This window comes from Glycine soja, chromosome 4 (genome assembly GCF_004193775.1).
Source record: "Glycine soja cultivar W05 chromosome 4, ASM419377v2, whole genome shotgun sequence".
NCBI lineage: Eukaryota > Viridiplantae > Streptophyta > Magnoliopsida > Fabales > Fabaceae > Glycine > Glycine soja.
The window spans coordinates 50980178-51004743 of NC_041005.1; the positions used below are offsets into that span (position 1 = coordinate 50980178).

Consider the following 24566-nt stretch of genomic DNA (forward strand, 5'->3'; position numbering starts at 1 on the left):
CATTGTCATCATGACTATTATCACCATCATTTTTGTCATTATTATCATTATTGTTATCATTGTTGTCAGCATCATCATTTCACGATTATCACTATTATCATCATTATCATTACAACTATTGTTTCCATCATTTCATCATTATTATCATTGTTGTCACCATTGCTACCACTACTATCGTCGCTATTATCAACACTCTCAATCTCATCACTATTATTATTATCACCACCATGACTATCACAATCATTGGTGTTATATATCTTTATATATATATATATATATATATATATATATATATTTGTCGTAAACCTTTTTATTTTTTTAAATTTATATCTTTTTATCACCTTTATTTTATCCCATGGTTGATATCAACTTTGAAAATCTAAGGGTGCAATTATAGATGAGAGACTTGTGTTTACATCCTTAGTGTCATTGATGCCTACGAAATTAAGGGAAAAGTATTGACGACACATGTTAGCACATAAAAAATTTCTTTACAATCTTGCCAAACTTCTTTATAACAATATTTAGTTTTGCTTCTACGATGTCTTTTTCTTGTATCTTTCACTATTTCAACTATTAGTATTTGAAATATAAATTAAGGTAATGAGCATTTATAATTGATGACGGAAAGTATGACTCAAATAATGAAGAAATGAATGAGGTTAAGAAAAAATATAACTATGTAGACAAATTTATATTAGTAAAAGAATTAAGATTTATAATTTTTTCATACATAAACTAACTTTTAAAGTAAAATAACTTATATGAACTAAATTATTAATTTAACCATTAATACTAATAAACTCAATAACCACATTATTTCACGTCTATGATTACATTTTTCACAATTACATAGTTAAATAAGACATAAAAATGATAACCAATGTTCATTAATAACTGAAATAAAGAATCTAATTCATTTTATTTTTTCTTCAAAAGAGACAGATTCTTAAATGTAATATCAAATGAGAAGATTATTTAATGAATAAGACTCATTGACTCTTAAATTTATTTATCAAACTTTAGTTAAATTATCCTAAAAGACATATTTAAGAGAAATAAGAAAATTTTAAATCTAATTACGTTCCAAAATGAAAATTAATTCCATAATTAACTAAGAAAGTATCATTTCTCATCTCATTAAGAAATAAAAAATCCTAATTAGCATGGTTAAAAAAATAATAGACTAAATAAATAATTAAAAGGTTTAATTATTCATTTGGTCCTTATAGTTTCACGATTTGTACATTTTTAGTTCCTATAGTTTGAAAGTGATTTTTTTAATCCCTATAATTTACATTTTAATTCTCTGCTAGGTCCTGTAGCTTGAAAATGATTTTTTTGTATTCCTTTTCAGTTTAATTCTCTTTTAGTTCTCATTTTGAAAGTGGTTTTTTTAGTCCATATACTTTATATTTTAATTCCTTTTTAGTTCTTAGCATCAAAATAGAGTAATATTATCAATTACAATTAACTATAAAAATATTAACAAGTAATTTGTAACTAATTTATTGCAAGATAATTTGTAATAAAAAATAGTTAATAATTTATACCTAGGCTAAATTACTCCTTTGGTCCCCTATAATTTCATAATTTTTATCTTTTTAGTTCATATAGTTTGAAAATGATTTTTTAATGTCTATAGTTTACATTTTAATTATCTTTTAGTCCCTATAGTTTAAAAGTATTTTTTTTAGTTCTTATAATTTATATTTTAATTCTCTTCTAATCTGAAAGTGATTTTTTTAGTCCCTATAATTTGTATTTTAATTACCTTTTAATTCTTATTAAAAAAATATAAAAATAATTAGTTACAAATTAATTATAAATTATTAACTATTTTTTTATTACAAATTATCTTACGATAAATTAGTTACAAATTACTTAATAATATTTTTGTAATTAATTATAATTGATAATATTATTCACATTTTGATGGTAAAGACTAAAAAAGAATTAAAATATAAAATATATGAATTAAAAAAACTATTTTCAAATGATAAGGATTAAAAGAAAATTAAAATGCAAATTATAAAGATTAAAAAAATAATTTTCAAATTACATAAATTAAAAGAGAATAAAATATAAATTATAAAAACTAAAAAAATATTTTCAAAAATTATAAGAACTAAAAAATAAAAATTATAAAATATAAAAATTATAAAATGATACAAATTAAATGAGTAATTTAACCTAATTAAAAAAAAACAATTAACATAATGTCATGCTGTCAATGAGGGCAGTGTACATCAAAATCAAAGTAAAGGAGTCATGTCGGGTTCCTCCATTCCTTGGCATCCAAATCCAAATCCAAACGATCAACATTCCCAACGAGGTCCTTCTTTTCTTTGTGTTGGTGAGGTCCCATGTTGGCACGCAGTCTCTGCACGTGTCACATGGTGTTCTCCGTCGACCGGATCACTCCCACCTTCGTGTCTGTGTTTTCTGGCAACGCCAGAGTGTTGGCTTTCCGCTTCCAATTGCGGAGGAACACACACCTCGTCACCGCCCAACTTTCCAACTCTTTCTCCTTCAATTTCGGTTTGGATTCTCAGGTTTCTTTAACTCTTCTCTTCTTTACTGTTTCACTGTTAACACTTTTTCAAAATTTTGAGTAAAACCTCCATTTCCATCACGATTACTTACTGATTAATAGAATATGATGACAAAATATAATTATTTGAAGACCCAATTGATGCTGCGTAAATAAATCTTCCATGACCACATTAGGGGTATTTTTATATGCATTCATGAATTCACTACAGACTGATATTCTTTTTTCAATTTTTTTTTTTTGAAATGTTTTTGTTTACATTTGCAGAGTTTGAATTCCATTCAGTCCCATGCTCCATCACGGTTGCCATGGACTGGTCCAGTTCCAGGTGATATTGCTGAAGTGGAGGCATATTGTAGGATCTTTAGGAGTTCTGAGAGGCTTCATTCTGCGTTAATGGATGCCTTGTGTAACCCTCTCACTGGTGAATGCAGTGTTTCCTACGAGGTTCTCTCGGATGAGAAACCGCTTCTAGAGGATAAAATAGTATCTGTCCTTGGATGCATTGTGGCCCTTGTGAATGGTGGGAGGCAGGATGTTCTTTCTGGAAGGTCTTCAATTGGGACTCCCTTTCGTTCGACAGAGGTTGGCATGATGGAGGATACGCTCCCCCCACTTGCCCTTTTCAGAAGTGAGATGAAGAAGTGTTGTGAGAGCTTGCATGTTGCTCTTGAGAACTATTTTATTCCCGGTGATGATCGGAGCTTGGATGTGTGGAGGAAACTTCAGAGACTGAAGAATGTGTGCTATGATTCTGGCTTTCCTCACGGGGAGGATTATCCGTCTCCTGAGATCTTTGCGAATTGGAGTCCTGTGTATTTATTCACTTCAAAAGAGGACATGGACTCCAAAGAATCTGAAGCAGCTTTTTGCATGGGCGGGCAGGTAACAGAGGAAGGCCTAAAGTGGTTACTGGATAAAGGATATAAAACTATCATAGATCTCAGAGAAGAGGATGTAAAAGATAACTTCTATCAAGCAGCTGTGTGTGATGCTATTTCATCTGGAAGTATCAAGTTGGTCAGAATCCCTGTTAAAGTTAGGACTGCACCTACGATGGAACAGGTTGAGAGGTTTGCATCATATGTTTCAGATTGCAGCAAAAGACCAATGTATCTTCATAGTAAGGAGGGAGTTTGGAGAACATCTGCCATGGTCTCCAGATGGAGGCAGTACATGACTCGCCCTGCATCACAGTTTTTTTCTAATCAAGCAGTTATTTCCAATGACATGTCATCATATTATACAATTGGATCTGGAAAGCTGCAGGACTCAATGATTGCCGAGGGATCCTCCCTGGAAAAAGATACTAATTTGCTGCAAGAGGGTTTGGGTGCAACACATGGTTCTGCTAGCAGATTTGACTCATGTTCCTCTTTAAAGAAGAATAATGAAAAAACACAAAGTAATGGAGCCTTAAGTGAACTTAGTCCTGATGATATTGCTTCATCACAAGCCACTGCTGCTACTGGGGAAGGATCTTTTCCAATTTTCTCCAGAAAAACTAGCCCTTTAGAAGCTCAAGTTCCTCCTTTTGATATCTTTTCCAAAAAAGAGATGTCCAAATTTTTGGGAAGTAGACAGATTCCAAAGCCCTCACATTTCAGTCATCAGGGTAAAAGATTGGAAGGCCTGCCAGATTCGAGGAATCCTGAACCTAAACTTGTGGATCCTGAAAAAAGTTCCAATGGGTCAGCTCATGTGGATTATCCATCTGGTAGCAATTGGAAGTTAGTAAATTTGAATAATTCCAGTTCTGTTAGGACAACAGTTAATGGATTTAGTGAAGGGGAAATGTATTACAGGAGTGATGCCAATTTCTCTACCATTGTGAACAATGATATTGATAATGTCAATACTAACTCTCAAAGGATTGGAGTTAATAAGGATAAGACTGGGTTAGCCTTATCTGATGAAGACTTGGGGCTCATTGAAGGGGACATGTGTGCCTCATCAACGGGGGTGGTAAGGGTGCAGTCAAGAAAGAAAGCAGAGATGTTCTTAGTACGAACAGATGGATTTTCTTGTGCCAGAGAGAGGGTGAGTGAATCCTCATTGGCCTTTACTCATCCTAGCACCCAGCAACAGATGCTTATGTGGAAAACTACGCCAAAGACTGTGTTACTGTTGAAAAAGCCAGGAGAGCATCTCATGGAAGAAGCTAGAGAGGTAATATTTTCTTTTTCTTTCCAGCTCTAAGAAGCATCCAAGCCATTGAAAAATAGGCATATTCGGTTTCCAATAGCCTAGATATCAGAGTTTCTAACAATGATGTTTAGGATCAAATTTGTGTTTTGGTATACATAGGGACAAGTCCTGTTGTGGGGAGGGGAGAGGCATTTAGATAAGGGCTCAGGCTAGGTGCTAATTGCTCTATGAAGGAGCTTAACGGGAATACTTTATTTGAAAATGATTTAGCATCATATGTCAAGCATTGACATTGCTTTCCATATATACTTTGAGTTATTTATGATTTCAGAGATTATTAATTTTCATATTAATCCTAACATCGGGTATTCTGATGTTCTTCATGAAAACCTATGACATAGACATCTTGTTTGCCTATTTCATGTTTCTATATCTAATGATTATTCCTAATAAGAGAGTTGGAGAGCTGAATATCAATTAGTAAAAGATTTGATTTATCAATATTGATGGGATTGTAGATGTAAACTTCAAAAGATGGACCTGAGGAATTTTATGCATGGAATTCTATTGGGGATGGTTGGATTTTTTTTATTACTAAAAGTGCGCTAGAGACAAGATGTTTAATCTCTTCCTTATGTAACAAAGGAATTAAAATTAGGAAACAAATCTTTTAGGGAATTTGAGAACTGGGGAATGCTATTTTGAGCTTTGATTGGTATTCTAACAGCATTTTATACTTCTGTTATTCTTTTGGAAACTATATATTTATTCTGATTTTTTTGTAATTAATTTGATTAAATTCATTCTCAGTAGAGTTTCTGTATCTCATCCACAGGTTGCTTCTTTTCTCTATTACCAAGAGAAAATGAATGTTTTTGTGGAACCTGATGCGCATGATATATTTGCTAGAATTCCTGGGTTTGGATTTGTTCAGACCTTCTATACTCAGGATACATGGTACTGGAATTTGTGAATTTATGCGTAACAATTTTATTTTTTTCCCATTATATTAAATTCATGCTTCATTAAATTGTTGCTTAACATATCTAATGCCTCTGATTCAGTGATCTACATGAGAAAGTTGATTTTGTAGCATGTTTGGGGGGAGATGGTGTTATACTGCATGCTTCAAATCTGTTCAGAAATGCTATTCCCCCTGTTGTGTCATTTAACCTTGGTTCCCTTGGTTTTCTGACTTCTCATAATGTATGTCTTTCAAATCCATCATTTATTTCACCATAAGGAAATGCTGGTATCTTTTCAGCCATATGTTTGATTTCAATTCTGTTTTCTATTTCTAGTTTGAAGACTACAAGCAGGACTTACAACAAGTTATCCATGGTAATAGTACAAGAGATGGAGTGTACATCACTCTCAGAATGCGTCTCCGATGTGAAATTTTTCGTAAGGGTAAAGCTGTACCAGGGAAAGTATTTGATATTCTCAATGAAGTTGTTGTTGATCGGGGTTCTAATCCATACCTTTCAAAGATCGAATGTTATGAACATGGTAGACTTATAACCAAGGCATGTTTGATCATGTATTTGTTATTTGTACACCAAATTTCTGTCTTTTATATTCGGTGATGAGAGCTTTCACCATCTCTAAACACCTTTTGGAAGCAGTGTCATTCCTTCTATATGATGATGATTATCATGTCTTTCAGGTACAAGGTGATGGAGTCATTGTGGCCACCCCTACTGGAAGCACTGCCTATTCTACAGCTGCTGGAGGTTCCATGGTAAGCTTGAGCCAGAGTTGTATTTGTTAGGAGCATGGTTTGAGTTGTATCTTTTACTAAAATAATTAGAATGACTGGTTTGATATCCTTGCCTTGGAATACTTTGATTGTTAATGTCTCATATTGGCTAGGAATATGGCCAATATACTCCTTGTAAGACTTGGGCAATCCTTCCCTCACGAGCTAACTTTTGAGGTTGAGTTAGTTTTAGTACATTTCTAATATTGGTAAACAATGGTTACAAACCCTAGCTATTATTGGTTAACATTGTGTTGATGTGTCTTCCTACTTTAACTGCATTGAACTATAAGTGGCAGACTTGAAAAGAGAGGAGCTGAATATTATTGGATATTTTTTAATACAAGCACTAATCCCTATTTATAGGCTAAACTTATTAAAGGAAATATGAAAACTTAATCCCTATTTATCGGCCAAACTTTTTTTTTTTATCGTCACATGTTAATTGTTAGTTTGTTAGTTTTTGTTAGTGGGTGGATTCGAACCAACGAATTCTCCCCCCTCACTTCTCCCTTCACCACTAAGTCTACCTTATATCTCCTTTTATCGGCCAAACTTATTAAAGTAAATATGGAAACTAAACATATTAAGGGAAAGACAGAAAAAATAGGAAAGATAAAATCTATCCTAATAATTACAAATATATTCTGAATATATACAGGAAGATTCTATCCTAAATTAGTGTCTATTTACAACAGGCAGCTTAAGAAACTATATGAGATATTATGTTCTAAGGAGACTGAAACTAGTGATATTAACTAAGTTGTAATCATCAATCTTTTCTTAACTACTTTGGAAATTTTGGTGATTGACAAAGCTGAGCGAGTTGCAGATAACTGCACCTGAATGCAGTCCCCTTCCTTCCTTTGAAAACCCCTTTTTAGTTTGTCCCCATTTTATGAAATCAAGAATTTTTTTAAATAGAGTCATCCTCTCCTTCCTTCCCTCCCCCAAAAGAAGTTTCTTATAATCTGTACTTACATTATGTTATTCCATAAAGAAAATGCTCTTGTTTTTATGCTTCCTTTTGTGTGTGGCTTGTATCATGTGAAAGTGGAATAGTAAACATCTTTAGAAATATTAAGCGACTCTGAAGATGTAATGCAATAAACTTTTGATCCACTTGTGGATGGCGAGGTAAGTCATTATCCAAGGAATTTCCATACAAAGTTTAAATTAGTATGGAAACCTCAGAAGTCGTCTTGTATAATTTGCTTTAGTATAACTTCTTAAATTCTATTTGTGCATGAATCTTCTAATGGCATGGTAACTACACTGTAACAGTATGAAATTGACCTGAATTAATTACTGTTTTCATTGATATCTATTTCAATTTTCAAATGGCAAAAACAAAACTGCAGGTCCATCCAAACGTTCCCTGCATGCTGTTTACCCCAATCTGTCCACATTCACTCTCATTTAGACCAGTTATACTTCCAGATTCTGCTCAACTTGAATTAAAGGTGAAGTTAGTTACTCACTGTATGTCTCATTGCTTATGATGCATCTTCTATGGAAAAAGAAAAAAAAAATGTTTCCCTTCAAATATGCTAAATTGTCTCTAGGCATGTATTGGAAAAAGCTACATGGTTAACATCGCATGGTAATAAAAATCAGTGAGTTTATGGACACATTAATTTGATTTGGAAATTAGGGGTTAACTAATGATTTAATGATTTAAGGTTTTGTGATTAGAATACGAGTGACACAGGTTTATTATTAACAGATTCCAGAGGATGCAAGAAGCAACGCCTGGGTTTCATTTGATGGAAAGAGAAGACAGCAACTTTCAAGAGGAGATTCAGTACGAATATCTATGAGTCAGCATCCACTTCCAACAGTTAACAAGTTTGACCAAACTGGTGATTGGTTTCATAGCTTGATTCGCTGCCTAAATTGGAATGAAAGGCTTGATCAAAAGGCCCTATAAAGCGTATAAAAGTGAAGAACTGAGATGCGCTATTCTCATGTACAGATTATACATTAAGATTGCAGAACTTTGCTATCGTAATAGTATATTAGTTACTACCAAATTCTAATATTGGCTTCCCATGAGAATATAGGGTTTGCCAATGTTTTTTCCATGTTATTGTGGCAAGAGGCTGTTGTATATTTACATTTAAAGCTGGAAATTGTTGATCTCAGATGGGTCTCAAAGTTCACCAGTATCACCACTGTCTGCCTGACCATAGACTTTTTTTTTTTCTTCTCATTATTAGATACTACTAGTACTATTTGGCTGCACTTAGCCACATTTTAATATAAATAATACAAGACGCAAAGTGTTAGAGACTTCTCCGACTCCTATTTACATTCTCTTTAGATCTTCTCTCTCTATTTCAACATACGCTTTCTGGAAAATATATATTTTGCCATCTTATTTATATTTTTCATCTAGCAATGGCCTAGCTCCTAGGAAGAAGAAAATCGACCTTACAGTTTCTGTCGGGTGACTGGATTCACAGAAACTTTACCTTAGTACTTACTATTTCCTTGAAAGGGTTTCGAGATTTAAAAATGTTTGGCTATTTGGTGACTTATAAAATCTGTATTTGTCTACTTAACAAGCGAAATAGTGTAACTGAAATCAATTATGAAACTTGTTATGATGCCTCGCCAAAAGTAAAAGAAAATATAATACTTAAAAATTTCCATAACATTGCTGAGGGTAAGTGGCAATTTTTTGTCCTAAAACGTTTTGTAATTGATTGTGTTGAAAAAGATATATGCTCCGTGGTTATGTCCTTTAAGGGGGTGCCTTTTAGAAAATATTACAGGACATGGAGACAGTTGCGTTTGTTCTACTTCATGTGGATTATAACCGAAACCAGAACACGGCAACAGTATACAAACTGAAGAATAAAGAGAACTTTATGGTGGACAACTTTAGAGTAGAATATATTTAAAAGAACTATTGCACAATACAAGCATGGATGCACACTAGCTCCCCCCATAACACTGAAAAATAAAGCAAAATTGTAAAGAAAGGAAGACTAATACCCATGGGGGTTTTCGATTCTGGAGAAATCCATACAGAGAATGATAACCAAATGGTATATCCTTTGCTACTATCAAGCATGTCTTATAGTAGCAAGACCCTTAAAGATGAAGTTATTTTTTTTAAAAAATAAAAAAAGTGTGGGGGGGGGGGGGGGGGGAAGAGCAAAAGCATTTTCTACAAGAAAGCAAGTTGCTTTTCTCACATGGCCCTAACAGCTTGGAACCTTGGTTCCTTGGGAAGGAACTTCTGCTCAGCATAGACAGACATGTAGTCACCAAAAACAAACTTAGGATAAGTTTGATTCACTTGTTGGTCTTCTTTCTCCACAAGTTGTGGTGCAGGACATATGGTGGCTTTGAATGAAGGGTTATAGAAGGAGGCAATTGATCTTCTGTTCCCATCTGGTGTGGCCAGAACCCTGTGCCAGCAACTCTTGTATCTACCATTGCTCAGGACCTCAATCTGGTCACCAGTGTTGATGACAATGGCATTTGGCAAAGGCTGCACATCAATCCATTGCCCATCTTTCAGCATCTGAAGGCCACCAACCTTGTCATCTTGGAGGAGTAGGATGACGCCTCCTGCGTCGGTGTGAGCTCGCAGACCCTTCACAAGCCCTGGATGGGGACATGGAGGGTAGTGGCTCACCTTGGTGCCAAAGAAGGCATTGTCTCCATCTCCACCATTCAGTGCCTTCTTGATGTACCCTTTGGTTAAGCCAAGATTCTCATCCATCACCTCCATCACTTTCTCTGCCAATTTCTTTAGCTCGGCCCGATATTTCGCCATGGTTTCCCTGTCATCCATGTGAGAAGTCAGCTATGCATTCATGTTGATGCTCTACCTATTGTGTCATGACTCATGACATGACACCACTTAATTAGTATGTTCTTTGGTCATTGTCCATGGTTTTCAAATTCATGGTTTCCCTTTCATGTCATCCATGTTTTGGTGAAATCACCAATTTTAGTCATCAAGAATAAGACGGATTGAATTCTGATTTACTTCAATTTGCTTAAAGTTGTAGATAAGAGCATTAATTTCTTGTGGATAAGAGCAAGTATGGTAGAAGAGAGTGTGTATGAAATTATTGGTGGTGTCCTACCTTATATGAAATATCATTTTTTTATGTGATGTCTGACTTTTTTTTTCACCAATTGAGATAAGGCTTTTGTTATTGTCTGACTTTCTTTTAGTATGAAGAATTGTTGATTTACTTTATATACCTGAAGCCTGGTGTTTTTTCTGGCCATTCGTTATCATCAAGGAGAGTGATAACATCCTCCCAATCCGCATGCTCCAGCTTTTCGCTGCTCTTCTTTTCGACTAAATCGCTTAGTAGCTTCACTGATTTGGAGTTCTTGAAATTCTCCTCTCTTTCCAGCTTATAGAACTCAGAAGCAACCTTCTTCACCCTCTCAAGGAGTTCCTCAGGAATGCCATGGTTGATCAACTATAACACAAAGTACGAGTTTTGATATGTAAATAAAATCATATTAGGAGCCATTCATTGTTAACATAAATGATGATACGTACCTGAAAAAATCCCCACTCTTCACATCCATTAGCAATCTGTGCCATAGTTTTGGCTCTTTCTTCACCATTGAGCTTTGAAAAATCAATCACTGGAACTGCCATTAGATCAGAAGGTACAAAAAAAGTTATGAAAAAGAGATAAGAGTACAAGTGAGTGTGAAAGAGAGATAACAAGGTTGTTTAAGGTTGGCTAGCTTTGCTGTGCTGTGGTTTCAATGGGAGGTACCTATGCATATTTATAGCAAAACTTCCCACCTTATTGGATACATAGTTGGATTTCAACCAATAGTGTACGTTCCCTTTTAAAGTAAGCAGCCGTTAGAGTTAGGTCACGGACGGTGACACATTTAATTAGAATTTTCATAATGTCAGTGCTTGCTTTGGGAGTTACTGCTTGTTTCTAGCCTACAAGTCCACAACACAGGCCCCTTCCTTTTCAGGTGATGCATCTTATTAATTATCCCACCATCAATTAACTCATTTGATTAATCACACAAGCATGGCTTGATTATTAATTTATTATTAGTAACAGATCTGTTTGTTGATTAATAATTACTATCAATCCGTGTCAAACACTGTGCTTGACTTCATTTTATGTTGTTTAAAAAAGTTAAAAGCAACCCAATTAACTCATTAAACCATTGCAAAAGTATATTACTTTGGTAAATCGATATGAATCATTTGAATATGACTTCCTCTATCACTAATCATGAGATAATTTGCTTTTTCCTTTGGTATTGGTTCACGAGTATGAAGGAAACAGTACCATTCATTCATCTGAAATTCTTATCTTCTTAATAATATACTCTTATTAATTTATCCTTTTGTAGACTTTGAAAACGATCATTTTGCGTATAGTTTAAATCTCTGCCGACTAATATAATCATATGTTGACTACCCCACATTGCTTTGTAGAACTACTACCAATGAACTCACACATGACGTTCTCCTTTGTGACCATTGCCATTTCGAATACTATACTGTTAATACACAAATTTGCGGCCATAGTTTTAGGGGCAAGGAAGGGCAGGGTCAAGGCTTCAATATATAATTAATTAATTACACTTACACAATCATTTACCTCTAATTTAATAACGTTGTCAACTTCTAACAATTGACATTCCAGTATAGTTGATATTTTCCTTTTTGTAATTATTAAGCATAACATGGCAACATCAAATCGTTTTTAGTTTCCTCTTTGCGGTGGTCACTGATCTCTAATAGATCAAAACTAACATCAATGTATAGTGAATAATAGAATACTTGGTGAACTATTGGGGCTTGATTTGATTCCAATTATTGTCCGAATGTTAGGATACATTTCTGAGCAAACAGATGATATTGGCGTCTGATTAAGGATTTGAGTTTTACAATCTTAACTAATCCATGGCTGTACTTGTAGTACTTCACAATGTCAAAAATCAAAAATTGGTTGAGATTGCATCACTGGCATGGCATTTGTAAACAAAAATATATATGGGACCAGCATACTGTTCTGGCCGCGACGCTGGAGTATACAACATCATCATTATGTGAAGACAAATAACTGTTTAGTGCCAGCGCTCATGGTTTGATCCCAAACTTCAATCATTCATATTATTTTATAGGTGAAGCTGAGTAGGATTCTTTCTTTCTTTTACAAAAAAATATAAATAAAAAATGTAAATAGAATAGAATGTTAAGTCTTTTCTTTTCTCTTGTTTGTCGCAGTCCATTGTTCCAGATAGTGTGCCATTCTCAAACCGCATTTGCAAAGGTCGCAGAGTCATTTTCCATTCTTCCTCTCCCTTTCTCCTTCTCCTTTTCTCCAATGGGTAACCACTAACCACGGGCCAAAATCCCTAACTTCCGTGAAATTATAAATGCTTGACACACCTTCTATTATTGAAAATATTGATTATTCATCAGATAGTTTAGAAAATATTATATTTAAAAATGAAGACTATGATTTAAAATATAAAAATAAACATGTGTTTCTAGCATTCCAAAAGGCGTTTTTTTATATATAAAATAATGTATAATCAATATTCAATATGCTCGTACAAGGCATTTTATTGATATGATGTCCACTTGTCACCTAGTCCCCAATTAGAGACATAAAACTCATTGTGATGAGAATACATTTTCAATAACTTAAATTATACATCATTTAGTCATATGACAACTAATAACCCCAAATGAATTATATTATTTTAGTTAAAAAATATAGCGAATCTATTTTGAAAACTCCTAATTCAATCCAAAAATCAAATTTAGATAATCTCGGTTTGGTCTTGAGCACTTGTAGTGTCTAATCACACATCATTATATGCATAATGCATGGTTTAATTTGTTTTGGTTTACATGCTTTGCAATGCATTGTTACTGTTATACAGCTGCATTAATTAGGGAGCCTTCTTAACTGATGTTTTATCGTCTTGTTACTTGTTTCTTCCTGCGATTCATGCCTACTAATCTCATTTCATTAATATGTGTACGTAACCTGTGGGTGGCCAGCTGTCCATGTATATATGCATTCATGTACCTATTTTTACATGTATATACATATACATGATGATTTTGCATTGGAATATTATGAAGTTTGGTCTTGGAAACTATCATTGTTAAATATTGATTGAAGTAATTTTGCCAATGGATTTTAAAGCGACCAAATACAATTGAATACTATATTGTTTAATCTGAGTAAATTCATAATTAAATTTATAATATCTGAACTATATGCCTGAATAAATTAAACAAGGAGTTTTCCTTTTGTTTTTATTATCTTTTTTCATTAAGCTATATATATATTAGTAGACTTCTCGTGCATTTTCCCCTAATGCTTTTCAATTTTATTGATAAACGAGTAAATAATCTCATATTTGGAGTGCAAATAAAAGATAGGCACGTGGCATCTTTTAAGTAAGTTTTAATCTAAACGGTTGATTAGTTTTTAATTATGATCTAAAAGAGGATATTGGCAGGAGGAGATAGAATGTTGAACGAGGTTGATCTTCACAAAGTTTCTCATGCCACGTTCAGATTTTGATTGCTTACAAGAATTATTTTTTTCAAGTCAATAACAATAATGAATGAGAGGAGTAAAATTAGTATGTGTATACCTTGCGTCTTCCGTACCTTTTATCATTGATTTCTCATTGCTCGGGTAATGTCATCTGCATCACTGAATGAGTGCATAGGCAATGCTTGCACTAGCTAGCCCTGCGTTCTCAATTGCTAGTTACGACATATTTCTCAATTTTTAATTCAGTGTTTCAAATATACGTATATTTTGGGAACTTTTTTTATGACCTATAATTATTGTTATTGCTGGCTGATAAAAAAAAATCATTTACTTGAATTTAATCTATTCATTTACCCTTTTAATTCTTACGAAATGTTACTGTACAAAATTATTGTGAAGCCACATGTCTATATTTTTTTTATTCAAGCCACATGTTTAATTATATTTAGTTTTTTTTTTTTTTGCTGGTTGCTGATTATATTTAGTTAATTAGGTACAAGTTAAACAATACAGTTTTTGCCATTGAATTGTGCAACCTTTTTCGTACCACAGCATTTCTTCCCACTTTCTTATAGCGTGTTTTTCCACGTCCACAAGGCCACTTTAGTGTGAATATCACATTAAAATGGTAAAATATAACAGAAGCAACCTTAGTTGTTTTTGCAATGACGAGCATTTACAGCTTGTAGCTGACAAAAAATAAAAGCATATTGTAAGACGTTATAATTCAAATACGCTATTAATTTGAAGTAATAAACAGTAGAAATATATGAGTTTTTCATTCTAGTTTTCAGCTCTCTATTAGTACTTTGTATATACGAATCCTACTTTCCGTTGAGAAAAAGAATAGCCCATATAGTATAGTAGCCACTTGCAATAATTTAACTAGAGCCAGATTGAAATCTAGGCAAAGCTAGCTAGTCTTATTAAAAATCCAGGAGCTTTGTTAGACTAGCTAGTTATGCGAATTGAAAGTACGTACTGGAGACAGATTAGAAATCTAATTCAGCAATCAGGAGTCAGCAATGCACTAAACTCTATCTATCTATATATTCTGTCAAAATTAAAGTAACGATCCCCCAAAATTTCCCATGTTGATCGGAACGTGGCTTTCATTATCGAAGGTCAACCAAACTCAAGGCGACAAAAGCTGAGGTATGAGGCTAGAGAAATAAACAATAATTAAGAATGGGATAGAGAAATTTAAGTAACTTAACTGGTTCAAATCTTTGTGACTAAATCACGATGTGTGTTTCAGTTTGCAACTTACTACTTTATCTAAGTGGGGTTGGAATTTCATTTTGGATAATTAATGCTCTAACAAATAAAATAAAATTATTCACATTCAGATAAGAAACACCTTAACAAAAATAATAATGAACATAAGAATTTAACGTTATTTTGAAACATCTTATTTACGTTCACGAAAACATCTCAAAAGTATTTCACTTAATACAAAAATGATTATAAGATTATAATCCACATTAAATAATATATCATCCTACAAATTCGAGTATTTCACCTAATAGTTATAAGAAATGTTTTCATGTGTTGTTTCTACGCTATTTTCTCTTCTTTATTTATGATGAACATTGTCACCAACTATAATAAATAAGTTTTCTTGAAAGTTAAAACAAAAATAACTTCCAATACATTCAATCAAATAAAATTTATCTAATAAAATATAATTTCTCACTTCGTATTTAAACCTTAGTGATAAAATTTCAATTCTTACTATATATACACTTTATCTTTTGACTTAAAACTTTACATTTCATTTATAATTTTTATATATATATATATATATATATATTATGTGGGCTCACATTTTTTGACGATGATTAATTAGAAATTTTTTTAAATACTTTTCTAACACTATTTTTTTAATAACATTATTTTTTAAGTGTCATTCTTATTTAATGACTTTTGTTATCATCATCAAGGTCTAACTCTTAAGTTAGTAACTAGACTCTTTATGAAATATTTATGATTCTATAGAAAAAAGCAAGTAATTAAACTTATTGTCAAACTTTTTTTAAAATAAATTTGGATATAAACACACCTAAACTTACATAAAGTGAGTCATTTGGGATTTTACTTGAAGAAAATGAGTTAATTAATTGTCAAACTCTTTTTTTAATGGAACTAGTCTCACGTCCCATATGTATAAGTAAGGAACAAAAATAAAGTACATAAACAAAATTTCTTTCATAAAAAATAGAAAATTTAAAAGAAGTGTGAAATCTTAATACATGCTAGATAAAAAAAAAATTGAGAAGAAGAATTCCAATGGGCGTGAAAGCTAGCAGTTTTCCTTGAGCGGCTTCCATGGTTCCATTTCACATTATTCTTTTCTTTATGGTTACCACGTTATTCACATTGTTTCCCTCAATAAATGTTCATATAGTGCTCAATTATTATCACCCAGCTCAAAACTCACTCCTGTGCTACCATCAAGCTCAACTCAAGCTCAGTATTCTCTGAAATCATTAGAAAATGTATGTGTTTTGGCAATCAATTAGGAGAATGAAACTTGGATGTATACATAACTTGTCGATACATGCAGATGATACAGAACCATTAACATAGTAGAAAATATTCAGAAACAATGTCCTGAGTTACATAACTTTTCATTTAATTTTTAAAATCCAACTTGATATTGTGACCTTGTTATTTTTATTTCTGGACTAACTTTAAGTGTTGATCTGAATGTCTTGAATCCTTGAACCAAATGTTTTATATTGTGATCATAATTGTCATTCAATTTTGAAATCTTCAGAAACTTTAATATAATAAAAAAAAATGGTTAAAGTGTTGTTTTAGCCACCTCTCCTTTTATTTAAATTAATTAATTTTTCTTTACTATCAAATTATTCAATGTGGTCATTTAATTTTTTTAAAATTTCTAATATTAGTTATATTACTCATTCGTTCAAATTAAAACTAACAAACAATAATAAATTGGACGGAAGAGTAACATTGAATACTTAGGATTAAATTAAATATTATAAAATAAAGAAATCAAATTGAGTAATAATATAAAATAAAAAATGATTTTTTTTAAATATCCTAGTTCTTTTTATCGGTTATGGACTAGTTTAACCAAATCTTACCAGTTATAAGATGAGTCAAGTTTTTGATGTTAATGAACCAATACTAGACCGATTTCCAGTCAAATTATTGGTTGAACCAAATGACTAGTTCAAGCCTGTTTTTAAAACAATGATTAAAATTTAAAAAAAATCACGAAAACAAACTTAATTTCCTTAACAAAATCATGACATACAAAAAATTGAGTTCTTAGAATAGAAAATAAAAAAAATGATCACAAAAGAAAGAAGAATGACTTATCTAATAAAAGAAAATGCTAATTAAGAGATTAAATTACTTTTTTAGTCACTCTTGTTACTTAAATTATTCTTGTTATAAAATGTTCAATTTGAACTTTTAGCTATTTTTTTTTAAAAAAATGTTTAATGTTTCAGTAGGTTCAATAACATGTTTATTACCCTTAGACGTAGATTTGACAGAAGTTACAAAGAGTAGTTTATGCGTCTTTTTGGTGTCCTTGACGTGAAAAAGAAGAAATATGCAAACATGCATGTTGTCTTTTTATTCAAATTGATACTAATAAGTAATAACATTAATAAAATCACACCAAAGGATAACAATGAACATTTTTTAAAACCAAAAAATCAAATCAAATATTTTAAAAATAGAGATATCAAATTAAATAATTTAAATAAAAAGAAAAACTTAAAATAGTATTTTAACCAAAAAAGTTGTGGACAAATGCGATACAAAGATTTTAAATTTTTTGATGCTGCGACGACAATTACACTTTTGAACTTAATATACAACCTTGCCTAGAATTATATAAGAAAAGTTTAAACTAACTGTGTAGTTTTTTCTTTTGTTACAATAGTATTACTGAGGATTGAACCTACGGTATAATGCATCTTTTTTAAACTTAACTGGTTGAGTACTTAATTGATAACCTACTTTTATGAGAGAAAACGTAATTAAGTACCAAAATGCCAGACGCCATGTTCTAACTTCTAAAACCTGTCCTACTTCAGTATGGCTATTGGCTGCATGCATCGTGCACAACCAAGCTCTGATCACTGTTGGTAGAATTTGTCAACTTGTTTCAACTAAATTCACAATTTATATCATACATTTTAACCATTTTTTTTTCTTTTGGTTTTCAGAGTGTGCTGTCGATCGTGACTATATCGTGTTACTCATACTGTGTTATTTTATATTAAACTTAGGTGACGTTTGGGTTAAATGTTTATTTTATTATTATTTTCTGAAAATAATGTTTATTTTTAAAATTTTAAAATTTAGAAAATATGAATACAGAAGAAAGTATTTTAAGGTATTATCATATTTTTATTTCTTAAAAAAAGACTAAAAATATTGGTTTGTTACTTTTAATTCTGGGTCAGTTTTTGAAAATATTTTTTAGAGAAAATATTTTCTAAATTTTAAACAAAATTATTTTTGCTCTTATTTTCTGTTTTTTTTAAATAAAACAACAAACACTCAAATCAAACATCACCTTAATTATTAGTTAGGGAGAATTTGAACATTAATTTCACAATTATTAAGATGTTTGAACTTAATAAATTAAATGAAATAAGAAATGAATTCACTCACTCAGGCTTATATCAATAAAAGTTTTGAGGGTACAACTTCATATATAGATTTCCATAGCGCAAGTAATTAGAAAAAAAAAAAAAAACTTTCATGACAATATTAGACAGAGAACTACTAGTGCAATTCTCGTTGATATGTAATTAGGATAAAATTGCTGATATATTAAAAAAATAATTAGGATAAAATTTTGCATTATGTTATTTTTATAGGTAATAATGTATTTTAGTTTTTCCTATAATAATAAATATTGTTATTAGAATATATTTTAAAATTGGTTAATATTGCCTAAAAGGATAAAAGTTTAACTTTTCACTGTAACATTATTTAATGTCATTGTCATAGAAAAATATCTTTTTCCAGCGACATCAGAAATATTTGGATAGAAAAAGACCTTTTTCCAACGACATTAGTTACAGTGGCATAAAAAATCATTTTTTTTTTCCTACAACTATTAACATTGTGTTGTTGCCATTAAAAAATACTTTTCATAGTGACAACAGATGCACTTGCATATAAAACACTTTTTTTCCAGTGGCATTAGTAGCGACAATTTTATCGTTGAGATAAGTATAATTTTTCATGTGAAATTGATCTTGTTGATAAAAGAAAACTTTTATATCCCACTGACAATCAAATCTCATTATCAAATGTCTATTTTTGTCAATAATTTAATTATCGTTACGAAAAAGTTATTGTAAATATCCTTATTTTTAATGAATAAATTTAAAGTAGCACTGTCTTGGAGGTTTGGTTAAGATGACAATTAACCCCTTTTTTTTTTATTGTGAACTAATGGTCATAATCTTAAACTTTGTCAAAAATGCATCCCACCTTATTCTTTTCCCTTTTAGTTATCTTTTGACATGAATGATTAGTATTTTTTTTTTTTTTGCTGTAAAATGGGAATGGCTAGAATTTATAAACCCCATTTATTATTTTCTTTTTTAGAGACCACATATTCTCTACGATAAATAATTATGTTGGAGCTAGCTAACTAAAACTTCACTTATTATTAATTACTAATATGCTATAATTATAAAATAAAAAATTAAATTAATCTTAATTTTTTTTCACAACGAGACAAAGTTTCTTTTTAATTTAAAAAGGTAAAAGAGGTCTAATTGTATAAATTTATAAAGACAATAAAATATAAGATTGTTTTTATGTGGTAAACACATAGACATACAAGTGAAGTAAGACATGATTTTGTATATGAAAAGTCACAAGTTTTTTTATGACTTAAACCTAGAGGCATAAACATGTGGTAGAACAATATAATTAGTTTGCCTTAGACGGGAACTTGTGACTTCTCATTTTTGACCGGAAATTAAAAAAATCTAAACATAATTTACCCTATATATATATATTATTATTTTATTAGTTTCTAAATTAGTCAAAAGGGATGAGGATAAGCTGATATATAATTTATGTAGTTATAAGGAAACAATATTAATGTGAGGCAGTCATGCATAGAATGAAGTACAATACATTCCCCCAGGACAAAGTGTCAGCAGAGATTATGAGCAAGACATGAGAGCGCGTGTCTAGGGACAAAGCTAGAGTTTTTCAGTTAAATTCATGCATTGTATATGCCACTTTTAAAATTCGGATTGGATTCCCTTCAATGCCCTCTTTTTCAAGATCCCCCTCATTGTGATGGCAGAAGATGAAATAAAGAACACATGGTGCTGAGTAATAGTGTCCCTCACAAGGCACCCACGACAATGAGGATGACAAAGAATTGGTCCAGGGTGCATGAATATTACACATAGATTCTGTTTATGCTCTTAATTAAATTAATTTGTTTTTATACTCAATTCACTGTTCAATTAATTATGCCTTCTTTTCCTTTCCCACCACAAAGAAAAGATTATCTCATCTTCATGATATATGTCTACCTTTTATTGGTGAATGGTGCTTTTCAGCATTTGCTTCTGAGGTGATAAACAATTACACACATCAAGCTACATATATACACCAAAGTCGTTGCCTGGTTGGTGTTACCCCACCTTTTTAGCACTACTTGTCATTTCATTAGTTGATCATAATTACTTTTTAATTGAACTGATGTTTAAGTATATTCTCATCGGAAATCAAAACTAAAGTAGAAAATTATTAATATCGGTCCAGACAATAAGGTCAACTGTTTTATTTATGAACATCGAGGAACTTCATTAATAATATCTTAAGACTGATGACTTTTAATCAACGGAATATATATATATATATATACTCCTAAGGTGTTGAGTAGTTGTGTATATTTTTAATCAATTTACTGCACATACTAAAATGATTTAATTGCTTAATTTTATATAAATAATTTAACCACTTTAAATACAATAATTAGATGTATATACGATTTTGGTGTGCAGATTTTAACACTATTTGTGCTTGGTCTGCCTATTCATCATAAAAAAAAGTATTTTTTGTTTTTCGAAAAAAAATAATAAAATTGTTTTGTTTATTTTTACAAAAACTACAATATCTTTTGCTGGAAACAGTTTTTTATTTAATTTTGATAAGATTATCATGGACAACAATTTTTTTTCTTTATATATTTAATACAATTTTAAATTCGGTTAAATTAAAATAATTTTATATCGATTAATCTACGTATTTATGGTTAATTATTTTACTTGATTTAACTGCTTTCCATGTCAAGTCATTCAGGGGTGAATATCTAAAAAAAACTTAACTAAACCATTGATCTTAGCATGTAGTGTAGTTGCTTAACGTACCTGTACGTAATAACTGTATTTGGGTTTGGTGAATGCTCTTGTTAGCGGGGTACTCGCTCTCCGTAATGGAAAGGAAAACACATCAATTCGATAGTAATTGTTTTTTTATATATGTCATACCCCGCTCTCCATAATGGAAAGGAAAACACATCAATTCAATAGTAATTGTTTTTTTTATATATGTCTTTTTCTTACAGATTGGAAATGAGTCGAAATGTTTATCCTCTTTGTAAAAGGCTTATGACTCGGTATATTTAAAGTTTGGCTTGACTTGTTTATTATAAAGATCAAGCTCAAACTTTTTAAAAAGTTTTTTTAGATTAAAAGGTCAAAGTCAAATTATAAAATTTTTTATGTTCTTTTTTTCATTTTCTTTTGATATACTTTGTGTTTTAATAACTTGAATTTAATATGATTTTGTTTATCAATTATTTTTGGATTTGTACATTATTTATATGAAATTTTATAAGTTTCTTTTTTTAGTTAGTATTTTACTAAGTTTTAAAACAATTAATTGATTAAAGACGTCTTTAAGCAGATTTTTAAATAGGCTCGTAGGTTAAGCTAGACTTTTATGTAAGCCGAGTTTTTGAAAGAGATCTATGACAGGTAATGAGTTAAACTCAAACCTTGCGTATTGAACTTAAGTTGAGTTCAAGCCTAATAAAGCTTGGCTAGGCTCATTTCCACCCCTACTTTTTTCATGTGAAGATTGGATGGTTTAATTCTAGTTTGTCGTATAATACTTCTTATTGTTACCTTCCGACTCGTGTGTTTCCTGAAGAAGTAGGTTTATTCGTTGCATTACATTAAGTTTAATAAGTATTATGTCTTTGTTAATAAATTTTAAAAAAATTAGTATTATAGATGGTTATTATAAAATTAAAGAATTACTATATATATACGTTTATTGGTTTGTAATTATATAAAATGTAAAAAAAATATGCCACAAATGCATGCGTACTGTTTATTCTAGCTATTAATATAAGAAAAAAAAATTATAGGTATGAGAAAAAATAATCTATACACTAACAATGTAAAAAAAAAATATTATCATCCAATAATAAGAGATCGCTAAGTGTGATAAGTTATATTTACCATGATTTTTTTTATTGCTTTAACAATATAAAAACTTGTTCGCTAAACATGCACAAAACTTAAACTCTTAAATATTAAATTTCAGCTATAATATAGTTAATTAGATAAAAAAAAATTTAAATGAAATATTGTATTATACATCTTAGTAATAATTAAAGAAAAAATAAATTATATACAGTGAATTTACAGAATAATCTAATAATAATTTTTTATTTATGGTATAAATTTTTTTACATTAACAGCATATAATCATCAAATTCATATTTTTTTAGCACTCATCAAGTTCGTAATTAAAACTAGAATAGTACGCAAACATATTAATATAGTAATAATTACGTACAACAAATAATCAAATAGTAAAGTACCATTATTCTGATAGTCGTCTTAACTATTTTAAGTTTTTAACAGATTATGTTTCAGTGTAGTGTGGATTAGAAAAGGTCGTTTGATCATAATTGACCTTTTCAATGTTTTTTTTTCATACTTTGAAAAGAATAAAAAGTCAAGCAAGCCTCTTTTAAGGTCAAGAACGTTCCTATGTTCTATACTAGTTATCAATTATCATTCAACATTAACTATATTCTTTTTCTTTTTTTTGGTTTCGCCACGTGTATGTACTATATAAGGCAATCATATTTAAGACATTGGAAACTAAACGTAAGCATCTTTCTAATTAAATTATTTTATTTAACTGGTATATGTTTTTCTTTTTTCTTTTATATTTTGACAAGTATATATTGCGAAATTCTACTTGCACAAGTCATAAGCTTGGCGACTGTGAAAAAAAGAAGAAGCTAGGTGAGCTTAAGACTAACAGTTTAGATAATTCACAAGAGATCATCTAAATTGTTAGTGTGTAATGATTTAAACTTCCCCGTCACCATGCATATAATAAAAATAATTTTGCGTGCAGCTATAATAGAAAAAGAAACACTTTTATTATGTGTTTTACTTTATCAACCTTTTGTTTTCTCAATATTAGCATAATTGTTTACTAACTTCTTTTCATGAACGGGAATAGAAATTGTTTACTAATTAACTTAAATATACATAGAAAACTGATGTAATAATTAAATTCCATAGGTAGATAAACACAATTATTTCATTAGTTTATAGTGATTTAAAATTAATTTAATTTATTTATTAGTTGCAGTAAAAAAATTAATTTATTAGCTTGCTATATAATATTATTTCTGATTCTTTTTATAAGAAACAAGTGATAGTATATTTTACGGTAACTTAATTTCTTATATATATAAAAAAAAAAGACAAGGAGGTTGTAGTTAATTTATTTTGATAATTTTGAATTTTTAATATTTTAAAAAAGTGAGCAACTCATGGGTCAGCTGGTGGGCCATCAGGGGTTAGATTGGACTAGCAAAGCTGTAGCTAGATATTAGTAAATTGGGGCATTTATTATTTCCACTCCCCCTTACTTATCCACTTTCCTTTCCCAATTTCTTTTTGAATTTTCCCGAAACAAGCATGGAGGGGAAATTCATGATTGAAGGTGCAGTCTTTGTTCCGACCCACATCCTTTTTGTCATCCATGGGGCAAACACCTCGGTGCTTCGTCCTTGTTACCTTCCTTGAATAAATGGAGTTTATTAATGGAAGTTTTCCCAAATTCAAATTTGGCTTTTGTGGTTGCAGATTTCAACATTGATAAATTTGATTTTGTGGTTGATTGCTTCTATAAAAAATCTGCCAAGGCTCTGTGATTGTGTGCATGGTTCATCATCTTCTCTCTGCATCTCTTAGTGTGCTTTTTTAGTTTGGATCGTTAATTTTCTTTATAGCATGGAATTTCAAAAGTTGGGGTGGAGGAAGAAGGATGGGCAAGTGTATATGGGAGGGGGAGTGTTTTTTTTTCCCTGAATAAACAAAAAGGAGGAAGAGAGGGGCCACCAGGGGAGTGCATTTACTAGGGATAGCTTAGGAAAAAATTCAAAATAAAAATGGGAAGAGAAGTGTACAAGTAATAAGAGGAAGTTTAAATAGCAATTTCCTAAATTGGTTTGACTAAATCCCAATATATGTGTCGGCCTGCAATGAGTCAGGCCTAA

The 24566-nt window shown here is 31.0% G+C and overlaps 2 protein-coding genes across 3 annotated transcripts; one reads left to right on the top strand and one right to left on the bottom strand.

Annotated features, from left to right (window-relative positions):
• The first annotated feature begins 2258 nt into the window (after positions 1-2258).
• LOC114410386 (NAD kinase 2, chloroplastic-like) lies at positions 2259-8757 on the top strand. Of its 2 annotated transcripts, XM_028374317.1 has the most exons (8): positions 2261-2555; positions 2822-4723; positions 5538-5659; positions 5767-5908; positions 6004-6228; positions 6369-6443; positions 7823-7924; positions 8188-8757. In XM_028374317.1, the coding sequence occupies exons 1-8, from the start codon at positions 2367-2369 to the stop codon at positions 8389-8391; spliced, it is 2961 nt and encodes a 986-aa protein (XP_028230118.1). In that variant the 5' UTR covers positions 2261-2366; the 3' UTR covers positions 8392-8757. The 2 variants fall into 2 exon arrangements, 1 of the variants encoding a protein (XP_028230118.1); XR_003666292.1 differs by lacking the exon at positions 8188-8757 and having other exon boundaries at positions 2259-2555; positions 6004-6211; positions 7823-7897.
• Positions 8758-9331: 574 nt separating this feature from the next.
• LOC114410387 (1-aminocyclopropane-1-carboxylate oxidase 5-like) lies at positions 9332-11235 on the bottom strand. Its single transcript, XM_028374318.1, has 3 exons — positions 10999-11235; positions 10689-10915; positions 9332-10258 (listed from the first exon to the last, which is right to left on the bottom strand). The coding sequence occupies exons 1-3, from the start codon at positions 11098-11100 to the stop codon at positions 9661-9663; spliced, it is 927 nt and encodes a 308-aa protein (XP_028230119.1). The 5' UTR covers positions 11101-11235; the 3' UTR covers positions 9332-9660.
• Positions 11236-24566: the final 13331 nt, after the last annotated feature.

Excerpts from the sequence above, each read along its gene's own strand:
- LOC114410386 (XM_028374317.1), top strand. The coding sequence starts at position 2,367 with ATGTTGGCACGCAGTCTCTGCACGTGTCACATGGTGTTCTCCGTCGAC. Across the intron at positions 2,556-2,821 it reads ATTTCGGTTTGGATTCTCAG|AGTTTGAATTCCATTCAGTC; the intron begins GTTTCTTTAACT and ends TTACATTTGCAG. Across the intron at positions 4,724-5,537 it reads TCATGGAAGAAGCTAGAGAG|GTTGCTTCTTTTCTCTATTA; the intron begins GTAATATTTTCT and ends TCTCATCCACAG.
- LOC114410387 (XM_028374318.1), bottom strand. The coding sequence starts at position 11,100 with ATGGCAGTTCCAGTGATTGATTTTTCAAAGCTCAATGGTGAAGAAAGA. Across the intron at positions 10,916-10,998 it reads AAGAGTGGGGATTTTTTCAG|TTGATCAACCATGGCATTCC; the intron begins GTACGTATCATC and ends TTTGTGTTATAG. Across the intron at positions 10,259-10,688 it reads GAAAAAACACCAGGCTTCAG|GGAAACCATGGCGAAATATC; the intron begins GTATATAAAGTA and ends CATGGATGACAG.